This window comes from Poecilia formosa, unplaced genomic scaffold, assembly GCF_000485575.1.
Source record: "Poecilia formosa unplaced genomic scaffold, Poecilia_formosa-5.1.2 Scaffold6, whole genome shotgun sequence".
Lineage (NCBI taxonomy): Eukaryota > Metazoa > Chordata > Actinopteri > Cyprinodontiformes > Poeciliidae > Poecilia > Poecilia formosa.
In genome coordinates this window covers 1,537,496-1,551,820 of record NW_006799945.1, presented here as the reverse complement: position 1 = coordinate 1,551,820, position 14,325 = coordinate 1,537,496, and the positions used below count along the sequence as shown (strand labels likewise).

The window sequence follows — 14,325 nt, the reverse complement described above, 5'->3', positions numbered from 1 at the left end:
TTTTTTTTTTTTTTTTTTTTTTTTTTTTTCTGGGTTTTTTGTTGAACTCTCATGGTAATGTGGCCAAATTGTGCAGGTTTTGTCTGAATAGGTAGACTTTGCTCATCTTGGGATGGGTGTGTGTGTGTGTGTGTGTTGGTTTGTTTGTGTTTGTTGTTCACCTAAAGCATATGAAAAAGGGCGTGACAGAAGGCTTTCCTGATGAGTACTTATGAGGGGGATTCTGCGACGTCCAGGAGAACTGATTGACCAAAACAAAATTCAAAAACGAACAGGAGCTGAAACTGAAGAAGAGAAATCAGAAGTTTACTTTATGTTCACCATGGTTAATTTGGGGCTTTTTATTATTTATTTAAGCTACTCATTTTCCAGTTTGCAATGGTTATGCAACATATAACTTGAAAGAACAAGCATTGGGTGTGCAAATAGTTGACTGTATGGCGGATTGTCTAATCAGCACAGAGTCAAAGATATAGCTATATATACTCATGTAACCCCATTAATATTTGGTTACATATCCCTTTGTGATTTTCAGCTTAATACATACTTTCTGCAACCATCAACAAGATTCTGGCATCATTCAGACTGAATATTTGACCACATTTCATTTAAATTGTTTTTTTACTGCAATTTACCCAATTTTTAAGCTTTGTTTATACATTTTCTAGAAGGCTGAGGTTTGGACTAGGGGAAGACACGGTGGTGGCAGTATCATGCTTGGAAAAAGAAAATTAAGCTCTGGTTCACAGATTATCAAATGTAGATGTTTAAAAAGTTGGACTCCATTGAGTATAACCATGCCAGAAGTTTGTTGGTGGCAGCAATAAGCATATATTTGAATCTGTGAAATTTTGACCTGGTGATGTTTGAATCTAATTCTTGTTTCTGAAAATGATTAAACAACAGAGCAGTTCAAATAAAAAAAAAATCATCAAAAGATCAAAAGTTAATGTAATTTGATCCCATGACAATTGTATGTAAACTTCTGACCAGAACTGTTCTTTCTAGTCAATGTCGCTGTCCATCGTTTCGTGAACGAACGAGCGCCATGGACCACGCGCAGAGCACTGTGCCTTACTGCGAGTTCACCTCCCAGTCACACAGGCCCTGGCCCTCTTCTTAATCTGACGTTTCAGCATTTATTTCTTATTTCAGTTTGTTCTCCATCATAGCAACTTGACTACATAGGATCATGAGATTTCCTTAAGTTCTGCAAAAACCAAGTGGGTAGCGTCTTCGTCCTGCCAGGAGCAGGAAGAATTTATCTCCTAAGACACTCCTTTAAGATTTTTTTTTTCCTACCTTGAACTTAATTTGTGTTTGCAGTGTTCGTTTACCGCCCCACCTTCTAATACCCGCGCCTTGTTTTCTGTTTCCTGTCTACTCTGTCCCAGTTGAACTCACGTTGTCTCAGACGTTGATTAAAAATCGTCCCGGATATGATTGGCTTGTTCATGAATTCTGGCGACATTTAGCTTCACCTAAAAACGAATTTCAAGAAACTTTTTTTTTTTTTTTTTGCTCATTTGAGTTCTCTGCTGTTGCTCTGTAACCCTTGACCTTACATTGCATCCTGCAGTCACATGCAGTACACCAAAGCAGGATGTTGTTATTGTTTTCAGGATGCTGATGCTGCATGCATTGAAGCATGTTTTCTTGGTTCATACATTGCATTTACTGACATAGGAAATCTTCTGTCATTTTTTTTTTCACCCATTGTTTCCTCATCATTTGAGGGGGGAAAAGTCCAACGGAGACGTTCACGAGGTCCAGCTTCATTCCAGCCTCCTTTGTCTCTTTCGCTACTGAGTTTATTCTTTAATGATGAGTGTAAAATGGTCACATGAATGTGTTTGGGGGGGGGGAATGAACAAATGACTGATTTGTTTTTGTGAGGTGAAGTGTAATTTGTGTGTCTAAGGTTTGGCTGTTATGATGCTTCTGATTGGTGGCGGTTGCATTTGTCAATTCATACCACCAGGGGCGGCGAGTGATTAAACAGCCCTAGAGCACTGCACTCTGAAGAAGATGTTGTCATTTTTTTTAAATAAATATATATATATTTTAAAATTAGCTTAAATTATTTCATTTTTGGAAGCCTGCCAATTATTCTTTGATCCACTGCTTTTTGTCTTTTTTGTGTGAAATCATAACTTTGTGATTTTGTGGTCTAAAAGGGGTTTTGTGCTTGGATGACAATCGAGTGAGCAGTTTAAATTTTATCTCACATCTGAGATGCACAAGGAAAGGACAGGAAAATAATTACTCGCAGTCTGTTTGATTTGCCATCTCCGTGTTGGAAAAATACTGATGGAAATTAGAGATGTGGTTCTTTCCTTAACACTACAATTAATTTAAGTTTAATTGGTAAAAATAAATCTTACAAAATAAACTTTACTGTTCAAATTTTCCTTAGAGAGTTTTGGGTTCGACAACTACATCCACATTTCTAAGGTTACATTTTATTTTCCCATTACTTTCGTGTTTTGTAGAACACAGCACTTCAGTCAATTAAACCATAACTTTGTAAGTTGTAAAATGTTAGAAGGCCTCAGAAGAAACAATTTCCAACATAAACTAATTGGTCAAGATTACTAGAGTCTCTGTGGATTCACCATTAAGTCGGATGCAATAAAGTTGAGTTAAACTTTGCTGATGAAACATGTTCTTGTGATGCATCTGTGTCCTCTAGGGCTCATCCTGCTTTTTGCACATTTTTTTCCCCCTCGTTCGTTATGGTGTTAGTAAATCTGCCTCTCTCTGTTTCTGTTGCTTTTGTTTTACTGTGTTGTTGCACTGCAGCAGTTCTCAACCTGTGCAGAGTGTGTAGACGAGGTCTCAGAGGTGTGTGACACACACACACACACACACACACACACAGACAGTTTCCCTCCTACCCACACAAGGCTAGTTGTGCACATACTGTATTAAAGGAAAGGGAGACAGATGCAGTGCTGCAAATGGAAAAATAATTATTAATAAAACTATTTACATTGTTCACTTTGACTCTGGTTCAGTTTGTTTTTTTATTTGGCCATTAATTAACTGTGGGCTCAATGGCCTTCTTTACAACCAGCAGTTAAAGTATTATTTGTCCAGATTTATTAATTTAACTTCAGACTCTACTGTCAGATGTGCCGAGTTAAAATGAGGCTTTCAAAGCAAAGAAACCCTCCTACTTTTTTCAAGCATCCTCTGGTGGGGCTGGCTAACATGGTAACTTGGTAATTTATCTTCCTTTAAAAAAAACAACAAAAAAATCAGACAGGAAATCAACCAATTTGACCAAGAAGAGCAAAATGGTCAGTCATCCAGAATCATGCCTGATGATGGCGACACCAAATGTTATTGCCTCAAATTCTTCTCTTTGAAAAGTAATTTAAAAAAAAGTTTTCTCCAACATAATAGTTTAATAAAGACATGCCAAACTTGAAATGATTACAACATTCATGTCATGACGGGTGTGTTTATGGTTTATGGTTGGAAACCTTTAAAACCACATTGAACTCGTGGCTTGTTGTTCCAAAGAGGAACAACAAATCATTTGTTTTCAAAAACAACAAAAATATATATATTTTGAGGGTCAAAATGTCCTTTTTTTCCACAAAGTTAATGGAACCAATAAAACCAGATTAATATAAAATATTTATCCTAACCCAATCTTAAATATTACTTTGAGTTCTTTGTAAGATATAATATTTTTTTCCCTCCGTTACATAGTCTGATTGTGACCTTTCATTTCATGTCAGAGATTTCAGTTTGTTTCCTCTTTCTCTGTTTTTGAGAGATTTAATATCAGTTTCTCCCCTTCAACTCTAGATGTCATATTTACCTAAAGTAAAACATAAAAAAATGATCCTCTTTCTAATAAACTCGCTGCTGAAGAGAGGGTCATGGGGACACACAGGTCATGTGTATTGTCTGAACTCTTTGTCAGTCTGCCTAAAAGTAGAGCTAAGTCAGCAATGTTTTTGGTGCAGATGCTTGCGGTTTGTTCCTCCTGGAACATCATCTGTAAATGTTGCGAAACGCCGTCCGGTCCGTCCTGACTTGCGGGGGCAGCACCTGAATCTCAGCTGACCTAAGTAAACCACATTCATGACTCTGCGTGTTTCTGAGAAGTCGGCGGGGGGGAACGTTCGCAAGCCACACGTTTCCAACAGTCTTGTTTCTGTTCTCTGATCCTTTGCCTCCATTGGCTGACGACCAGGTGGGCGGATCAGGAGTCAGAGCAAATATCAACCCAGCCTTTGCCAGTCTCTGTCTGTCTGTTGACTTCTGCTGTAGGCTTAGGGCCTGATAAATTGTTTCAAACTTTTTTTGTTATTTGTTTTGTTTTCAGCATATTCGTCTTGCAGCTTTGTGTCCCACCGCAGCCATGAAGACTGCCTTGCTCTCTGTCGCCATGGTGATGATGTGTGTGACGATGGCGCACTCAGTGAAGCCACTAAAGGATTTCAACTTGGAAAAGGTAAAACTCACATCTTGCTTGTACTTTAGGGAGGTTGTGTTTTCTACTAGAATATCTGAGTGTTGTCAGATTTAAGGACAGCTGCTGATGGGTGACACAAACAAACTGCTTTTATAAATGAGGATTAATGTGTGACACAACAGGTGCGGAGAGATGCTGGAGGATATTCCACGTGGCAGAAAGGGAAATTGTTTTAAAAGCGCCAATGTTTGTTTGCCTTCATTAGATTATTTCAGATCTGTCAAGTATTTAATAAGTTTCCCACAAGATTAAGATGCGAAAAATCATGTCTATGTTAACAAGTGTGGGGAGTTTGTCCATCTGTTTATAAAATACAGCTATGAAAAGATGGCGTGTATGACGAGCTGTGCTCAGAGGCACCTTGTTACACTGAGGAACGCGTCTCTTCGTGATGATCAACATCGCTCATCTGCATTATTTTTAGTCAGTCCATGCCACCATCCCTCCTTAAATACTTCACAGTGCTCTGAGTGTCTACCCACCAAACACTCTCCACTCCCCTGAGGACAGAGAGCTACTTTGTGACTTGAGAAATTACAAACTGCTGAGTCTTTTATAATCTTTAGCTCCACGTAATCCTCTGTGGTCAGACTGCGGGTCAGACTGAGACACTGAGGGTGTGTGAGGTTAAATCTTCACCTGTAAATATGGAAATCTACTTCCATCAGTACCTGTTTGTGTAGCAAGACATTATGAAACGTAGTGGTTAAAAGTGTAAATTTTATATCCTACATCAGGGGTAGCCAAAGTCTCTCATCAATAGCCAGCTTCCTGCACAGTTTAGTCCTTTCCCTGGTTCCACACACCTGGATCAAATGATGGTTCATCAGCCGGCCTCTGCAGAAGTATTTAGATGGCTCACTACCCAGGGTGCCATTCAGTAAAAGGGTGGCGTGAGTGCTTGGAAAAATGTTAATGTTATCTTTAATTTTTATTTGCCTATTGTGATGTCCAGTAAAGGTCACTATGCGGTGGAATACATCACTTTATATTTAAGTATGTTTAGTTTCAAACTAAATGTTTATTTCACACTTTTTTATATATATATATATAGACTCTGGACTTCATTTGATCATTTCAAGTTGCAAAATGTTTCACAGTGAAACATTTTTATATGAAATTATTTCTGAACTGAGATTTCACAATGTAAGAAAGTTGCAAATATTTTTATGTTAATCACCTTTTTATTCTAACACCTCTAGATCTTGTTTTCATGCAGACTTTGAAGCAAACATTTGTGAATTTGTTAGCTTACATATGCAAAATATGTGTTATTCCAATGGAAAGCTACTAATTCAAACCAGTTTTCCAGATCAAATAGACTAATATAGTTTGCCATTATTTTTCTCCCAGACCTCTATCATGAAATAAGTTTTATTGTTTTTGTTTGGTTTTGCACTCACCTCAGATTTCTATGCTGTCATATGCATTAAGTTTGCAGGTAAATGGTACCGAGTGGGACTTGCCTATGACTCTCCAGGCTTTATCCCTTTTAGAGACAAAGTGAAGATCTCCATGGGCGTCATCACAACGCTGCCCGGCGGCAACGCCAACCTCACAATGTGGGAAGCTCTGTGAGTCCAAATATGTCAAATGATAAAGGGCAGATAAAATTAGCAATTACAGATTATTATCAGAGCTGATAGAAAAAATATATAACTGGTTAAGTGGATAAAGAATTCAGTCCAACACATGCCATTTTACTTATAGCATGATTCACAACTTGCTTGAGATTCAGCACAAACATCTTATGTTTTTTTGTTTGTTTGTTTGTTTGTTTGTTTGTTTGTTTGTTTGTGCTTCAGATCTATAGCCTGCATTCCTAAATTTTACCAGTATAACAAGACAAGCGTGCCTGGACACTTCATCTACTTCAGCACCCGTAAGTGGTTTCTAATTTTATCCTGAGGCAAATTAAATTGAGGGATTTATTTGTCTAAATCAGATTTTCTGGCCAATAAGTTAATAGTTACATCAGCAGGAAATTTCCTTTCGCTAACTGGTGCATGAGTAAAAAAATACATATATATATATATTTAATGTCATATGTGATGTAAATCTATGAGCTTATTGAGTAAACAATCCAGAGTCGTGTGTGGAAAGACTAAAATGTGTACAAAGATTAAGCAAACAAATTCATAAAGTGCAGAGACCAGTGTGTGTTTTTGAGGAGACTGTTCAGATGCATTGAACGCCACAGGAGGTCATTCAAAGAAATGTTACAATATGACTGAGAAACATTTTAGATTAAGGAACATGAGCAAACACACAATGAAAATCTACAAAGTTAAAAAGAAAAATATGAAGAAGTGTATTGTGGTATCATTTCAAAATTCAAATAGAAACACAATTTAAATTAGGATTTAGTTTTTTAAATACTGAATGTTTACCAAAACATAGCTTAATTTGTCTACATTCTTCCTATATTTAATTTGTTTTTCTTTTTAATTACCTTTTCCTACCACATATATCATAGTGTAAACATTCATATGATATTTTCAGATTTAATAAGTCATACCATCACACCCAACACAAAAAACAAGGCATTTTTGGTTTATTTTTCCAAGACATTTTCAAGAAATTCATTGTTGTTTTTCCTGTTCAGGCCATAACATGGTGAAGGACGTCACTGTTGTGGACACAAACTACTCTGAATATGCCGTGGTTCTCAAATACGAGAATTTTAACAGAGAATACACACAGGCGGCGCTCTACAGTGAGACCCAAAGAGACACTTTAAATTGACTTTTTTTTTTCCAGCTCCTGTGCTGAGTACATGTAGCTCACCCAGATCTGCTTGAACAGGTCGCTCACCGAGAACCAAAGTACAAATCCTGCAGAAGTTTAAGGCCTTTGCTTTGTCCCGTGGTTTCCCCCGAGCATCTATTCTGACCCCTCCTCCAGCAGGTAATTATTGATGAAAAATCGTCTAAATATCTGCAGTTTAAATACTATGATATAAGTAAGTTTTCTTAAGTAATGGGTGGAAATGTCCTGTTAAGTTCATCATTGTTTTCTTTGTATTGTCTCATCAACAGAGAACTGTCCAGCGTCAGGATCTGGATAATAGGCAAGATGTTTGTTTGTTACCTAAAAAAGGTAAAAACAAAATATATATATATTTATTGTAAATTTCCGTGCTAAATTAAATTTTGTTTCTCTTCTAGGTTTTATCTCAGAGGAAGCTGAAAGAATTTTATTCAGATGTTTTGCCCAATATCAACAATAGAGACGCGATCAATATATATAAGTCTATTTTCTCAGTTTCTTTCATTTTTGTTGTCCAATTTAAATAAAATAAAAAAATACACTCTGTTTTATAAATGTATGAAATTACTTGAAATTTGTTAAAAACCTTCAAACACTTTTAGGATTTGAATCCATCAGTGTCTATGTTTTATGCTCCTCAGCTCCAGAAGCAACTGCCTGAAAATCTGAAATCTGCAGAAACTTCACATCTTAGGACTGAAAACATTGTTTACTGCAGATTACCTACAAAGGTCAAAGGGTTAATTTTGTTTTACAATTTCTCTATGATTTCGTTTTATTTACTCAAATTTGATTATTTTTACAGTTTTTTATGTGGTTTTTTTATGTTTTAGGTTGATTTTTTGTTTTGTTTTGTTTTTTATTTAGGTTTCTTTACTCTCCCTGTGAATAACCCCCCTAAATATTAGCCTAATTATTTGAAAGATTAATTGTTTAAGAAATATAAAAAGTTAGTTAAAACAAAAAAAATTGTTGTAATTGTTGTAAGGTGTGGCAAAATACAAGATTTTCATAGAATGTACTTCAATTAGAAAACATTTGAATCTGATGCAACACAGTCAAATTGTCAAATACCACTACTTCAAAATAAAAGTCAACATTATGTAATGCATGTTTTTACACTGCAACGGCAGTAATATGTCAAAAAATAAATAAATCCACAAAGGTGTCGGTTGAAGCACCTTGCATAAAACAATCAAGTCCATTTTGTAGCTCATCTTTAAAATAATCAAGATCTCAATTACCAACAAATTCCCCATGTGGAAAATAATAAACACTGAAGTAATTAAATGGGAAATTAAAGGGTTAAAATCGTAGTTTTGAACAAATCCAAAGTTGACATTTAAGGGGGGAAAAAATTAAAAATGTATTATTTTATGTGTTCTTGGGATGGATAATTTGCATTTGTGGCTTAAATAAATAAATAAATAAATTGAATTACAATAAATACTTAATTTCTAATTCCAGACACCCGGATATATTGTCTTGTAGTGTGATGTTGAAAATGACAGCCACTTGAGAAGTGCATGTCGAGGATTCAATTACTGTATAGCAGTAATAACAAAGAAAATGTGGAACAGAAGAATCGAACAAAGAAACTGAAAAACCAGGAACTTAAGTGAAGTAGGGGAAGAAAACGACAAAGGAACCAGACGAACTGATCAGAGGCGACGTGAAACAGCGTTGACAGAATGAAAGCTGAAAAACTGAGGGAGGGAGACTAATTAACAGCCGAACAGGACTCAAAGGCTCTACACAATGCGGACTCCTGGAAGAATAGCCATTGTCATGGCAACAAGTAATAGGATCCTAATTAAGAAATAAACCAAAAGGGGAAAAGCATCATAATCATCTTAGAGAAATAAATACAAATGTAAAGGGAGCAGAACACAAAAACCGAGAAACTAAATGTGAAGAGATGAAGGAATGCAGGAGCACCTCTGTAACTATAACGAATGGCAGGACCTAAAAAAAACATACTATTGCTATACTATCAATCAAAACATTAACCATTTTTTGTTGTTGTTTGTTTTTTGGTTAAATAAATAATTTATCCCTTGTAAGTATAATGCAATATAATTCACTAAGCTTTCAAAACCTTGATAAATCTCAGGAATGTCCATCCACCAGCAGATTATGTAGTATTTAGATCATTTAGGTTACAGACCAGAAACAGATTTATTACTATTAATTCAAACTCTGAGTGTCCTGTAGAGACCCTCTTGGAGCAGCAAACCAGCCTTTTCCCCACTGACCAGCTGTTAAAGCCTAACAGATATTGATTGGTTGCATGTTTACAGTTAGTTTCAAACTCTGAAGTCCAGGGATTTATTTCAGATTAGTCCGAACAACAAACACTTGAATGTACAGAAACTGAGAAGGAGATAAAGTGATGCTCGGACCTTCGCTCTCAGTCTTTGAAAGCAAAACGGGGTGGGAATCCAAAAAGCAAAGCATGACGGTTAGCTTTGAAAAGGCCGGTTCTCACTGTAGGAACAGATTTTCAGGATGCAAAGAGTTGTGTTTCTGGTGCCTCTACTGGTTGTTGGATCGACATGGACCCACCAGATGGACCCAGTGATGGAAAATAGTCCAGCAACACCAATGGAGAACTTTGATTTTGAGCAGGTGAGTGTTTAAGACAACAGTTCTTCTTTCTCCCCCCCCATTTTAGCCATCAGTTTGTGCAAAACTGTTCTTTTTTTCTCACCAACTAAAACATTTAGAAGCTCCTCTGTGAAAATGTTTATGTTGATCTCATCAGTTCACCTGCAGATGGCTGGATGTAGACTGTGTATTTTTTTTCTTCTTCAGTTTACAGGACGATGGTATGAAATGGCTGTGCTGTCCACTTGTCCTCACTACATGCAGCGCAAGAAGAGACACCCTGTCATTATGGCGCTAGACCTGAAACATGTTCCTACTCAGCATAACTTTACAATGACTTCCTCCACCTTCAAGTCCGTTTCTCCTGTGTTGTAATTAACTGCAAAAGATGTAAGTTTTTGTGTGACCTACAACATGTTTCTTCTTTCAGGAATGGCACATGTGGGGAGACTTTGACAGTTTATAGCTTGACCAGCACTCCAGGGCGATTCTTTCACCGTGTTGCAAGTATGTTTCTGCCTTTCTCTACATCCTTTCTGCGACATAAGGTTATTTTTACATAGCATGCTATAGCATTCAGTAGCAGTAGCTCTCTGTAGTTAGTTTTGTGAGACTTTATAAGTTACGTTGCTGTGGAAGAATTTTGACTCAATTTCCTTTACGGGTTTGCTTCAATTTCTTAATGTTTGAAGTTTGTAATTTAGCATTTCAGTCAGACTTAGGTCTGAACTTTGACTGGTACATTTCAAACGTCTTGATTGTTTCCTTTGTCAGCCTTTCACTTCAGATTTGCTGCCGTGTCTCTGGTCTTTGTGCTGTTGGTGACTCAGTTTCACCACATTTGACTCTGGAACATTTTGGTATATTGATTAAATCTCGATCAACTCTACAGCTGCAAGGTGCTTTGGTCCTGTCTCTGCAAAACAGACCTGATTTTACCCCTCCACCATCATTGTGTTTTGCAGTTTTTCTGATAAATTTGCACTGAGTGCATGACACTGGTCTTCATGGCCAAATCTTTCCTTTGGTATTAGCTGTCCTGTGGACATTGTTCTAGAAATCTTATGGTTCCTTCAGATGCAGCAAACCTAATTTGAGTTGCTCTGTTCATTTTAGAAAACAACTTCTGTAGAGCATGCAACAGGGTACAGATTGGGATTTTTGCATTTTCTTTGAGCAACGCATGGGCTGACCTTGGGGTAAACTTGCAGGGGTTTCCCCTCCTGGGAAGATTGACAGCTGTGTTAGAGTAATGGGCTGTTAACACACAGCTCATGCTCCCAACCAGCAAACCTCCAAAACTCTGTTCTTCAGAGTAGTTACTCCTACTTTCCCTCCTAAATACACTGTAAACAGTGAGTGTGCATTAAGTTTTCACACACGGCTTTTTAAAAAAAATCTTCTTTATTTAATAAATAAGAACACTTTAGAATCTATTTTGTGCTTTGCCCATTTATGATTTAAGCAATTTTACAATCTGATAAAGACGTCAAGGTTTTGCTGTTTGTAGTATGTAAAGTCCTAAGAGAGCGCGTACTTTCTTTTTTCTGTGAAAATCTGTGAAAGCGTTCCTCAGACATCAAATGAAATTTCCTCTCTGCAGGATTTGGAGCCGATGTTGATTCCTTCGTGACTCACACAAACTATGATGAGTACGCTCTGATGCTGCAGCTGAGCACAGAGCAACCATCGGGAAATAAAACCACCACAGTTAAACTTTATGGTAAGTCAACAGAGGTTTCCAATCTGACTCTGACTGAGCGACCAGGAGAAAAAAACCTGTGATTCAATAACCAAATCACAACTACAGTTAAAACCAGAGATTAAGGTTTAAAACAAACCCTTCATTTGATCGACATGCTTCCTTTAACTTGAAGTAAAATGAGTGTTTTTGAGTCGGCGTCATGACGCTGAACATGTTTGGTTTGTGCTATATTCAAAATGATTCAGTATACCTTTTCATTCTAATTTTATTTTTTAAAAATTAGCCAGAAAGGAACTAAATCCAAACATTTTTCTCTCATCTGATTCATCAGTAGGAGACACAGTTACACAGCATCTTGGGCTTAAAAAAGAAACAAAATGCAACATGAGAATTTGTCGTCCAAATAATCTCCTATGTAAGAGTGAAATAATGACAAATGTCTCCTTCTCAGGTCGAACTATGAGTGTTAGTGCTCCTGTTCTTGATCAATTTAAAGCACTCATCAGACGTCATGAAATGAGTGAAGATGCTGCTATCATGAATCAACACATAGGTACTTCTGATATCTGGTTATTTTCAATCACTCAGTTTTTTGGCAGGAAAATGTGTTTTTTATTATAATTATTATTATTATTATCGAATCATGTTAGCATGATTTATTAATTATCAAGCTATGTTTTTATATTCCGGCCATTTTAAGATTTTGCATTTTCTCTGGATTAAAAGTATTGTCTCAGATTTGTTAAAGCACTTTCAAAAGGAAGTATTCTGTTTACATTATTCTATTTCTGTATTCATTTTTCTCATAGAAAAATATTAATGTTTTAAACTAAAGAGATTTAGTTTTTCCTGTCTTTCCAGGTGACTGTTTTCCAGGTAAACAAATGATGGAGGAAAGTGCTAACCACCAGGTAGCCGTTTCCCACTATGATGAACCAGTTCATGACTCTCCGTTTGACATGAGAATAATCATAAATAACAGGTCATGTGTTTGTTTTCAGGCTTTTGTTCCTCAGATCTCCAGACAGAATATTACAACAGAGGACAAGCAAAGTGATGTCTGACCAGGCTACAAATAACTCATTGTTAGAAATTTTTAAAAGCCTTGTCTTAGATTTGATTTCTGATGCAGCTCACAGTCTCTCCAACTTTTTGTTTATGCATCTTTTAATATACAAAGTTTACTTTTGTTTACTTTAGATTTTCCTCCCAATTTTAAATGAGAAAGAACCTTAGTGGTCAACAATACCACTGTGCTGGAGCAGCTAAATTAATTTGCAGTCTTTGTCTGTGACATAACACAATTACCCAATGTTAAAAACATTTATTGTATTTTATTTTGTTATTATTACTAGTATTTTTGTAGTATTAGTAGTAGTAATTGTATGCATGAATGAACATAATGTCTCAAAATTCAAATAGTCAGAACTAAAGATGAAAAATAATAAAGAACTATTTGTTTGTATGAGAACTGTCTGCTGAACTCTGGATCCTTTTTATATTTGTAATATAACTCAATGCCACATTGTTCTGAGGAGCTGGTTGAGTAGAAGTTCAACTTCAGCTTCACATGTTGAGCTACTGAGTTTGAGCACGTTGGGGTGTCGCTAATGTGGTGCTGCTTTAAACGTACTTTGGCAGGCAGATGGATAGTGTTAGCAGGGAGACACCAAAGTGTAATTTAATGTCGTTATAAATCCAGCTGTTCAGTGAAGATGTCATGTTAAGGAACAAACAGCATCATGAAGATCAAGGAACAACACAGCAGACAGAGTGAAGCTGGTTGGAAAACGATATTCCAGACTAGATGCAACGAAGCACACAATGTGGGAGCTGCAGAGATCCTAAGATCAGTTTGCAGAATCCTTCAATAATCATACATTCTGCAAACCTGTCTTTGGCGGAAGAGTGGCGAGAAAAACGCCGCTGATAAAAGAAAATGGTAAGAAGTGTTTACAGATTGACACGAGCCATGTAGGAAACAGCAAAATTGAGGAAGAAGTCGTTCCTGTCTTTTGAGGCCAAACTTGAGCTTTAGAGTCTTCATATTATTACGTTTGGCAGAAAATGAACTTTCACATCACTCCTAACGCACTACCTCCACAATGACAGATGGTGGCAGCATGGTGCCGTAATTTGTTTTTCTTTATCAGGGATAAGGAAATGCATGCCACACTTTTCAGAATTTGTTAACAAATGTGAAAACTCTGAATCCTTTTCATTGCCCTTCACAATTATGCACTAATGTGTTGTTTAACACACATAAAATCCCAATAAACCAGTTTGGCGTTACATAATAATAAAATGCAAAACGGTTTAGGGGTTGTGATAAGTTTGTGTTGTTATGTTGGAGCTTTGATAAAGTAAAGATTTCAAAAGGCAGTGACCAGAGGAACACAACTGACCTGATGTGACCAGTATGTTCACTTTCTGATCAGCAGGGCGTGCTGTGACAAATGGAAATGAACTTTTCTAGCCATAACGTAGAAATCGCAACAAGTCAACCCATGAGCAAATTCCTTATCGCTTTAAAACCAGTAAATAAAAATTACAGTAAAAAAAAGTATTGTCATTTGTTTAAAAATGTATGTGCACACTTATGTCTGTTTACAATGATGGTAAATGATTCAATGAAAGCAGGCATAGTTGTATTTTGCAAACATTTTTCCAAACGTGGGAACTATTACAGAAGAAAATTTCCAGATTTGTGCCTCTAGATCTGACAGTACTGTCAAATATATATATATATATA

At 36.6% G+C, this 14,325-nt stretch overlaps 2 protein-coding genes across 4 annotated transcripts; both read left to right on the top strand.

Moving 5' to 3' along the window:
- Positions 1-4,235: 4,235 nt before the first annotated feature.
- ptgdsa (prostaglandin D2 synthase a) lies at positions 4,236-7,790 on the top strand. Of its 3 annotated transcripts, none has more exons than XM_007566361.2 (7): positions 4,236-4,471; positions 5,927-6,066; positions 6,298-6,374; positions 7,098-7,208; positions 7,298-7,399; positions 7,531-7,562; positions 7,660-7,790. In XM_007566361.2, the coding sequence occupies exons 1-6, from the start codon at positions 4,379-4,381 to the stop codon at positions 7,557-7,559; spliced, it is 552 nt and encodes a 183-aa protein (XP_007566423.1). In that variant the 5' UTR covers positions 4,236-4,378; the 3' UTR covers positions 7,560-7,562; positions 7,660-7,790. The 3 variants fall into 3 exon arrangements, with proteins under 3 accessions (XP_007566423.1, XP_007566432.1, XP_016534459.1); XM_007566370.2 differs by having other exon boundaries at positions 7,531-7,591; XM_016678973.1 differs by having other exon boundaries at positions 4,237-4,471; positions 7,531-7,559; positions 7,656-7,790.
- Positions 7,791-8,804: 1,014 nt separating this feature from the next.
- Positions 8,805-13,038, top strand: LOC107832858 (protein AMBP-like). Its single transcript, XM_016678965.1, has 7 exons — positions 8,805-9,889; positions 10,076-10,221; positions 10,299-10,375; positions 11,472-11,591; positions 12,025-12,126; positions 12,435-12,484; positions 12,575-13,038. The coding sequence occupies exons 1-7, from the start codon at positions 9,770-9,772 to the stop codon at positions 12,635-12,637; spliced, it is 678 nt and encodes a 225-aa protein (XP_016534451.1). The 5' UTR covers positions 8,805-9,769; the 3' UTR covers positions 12,638-13,038.
- The last annotated feature ends 1,287 nt before the right edge of the window (positions 13,039-14,325 follow it).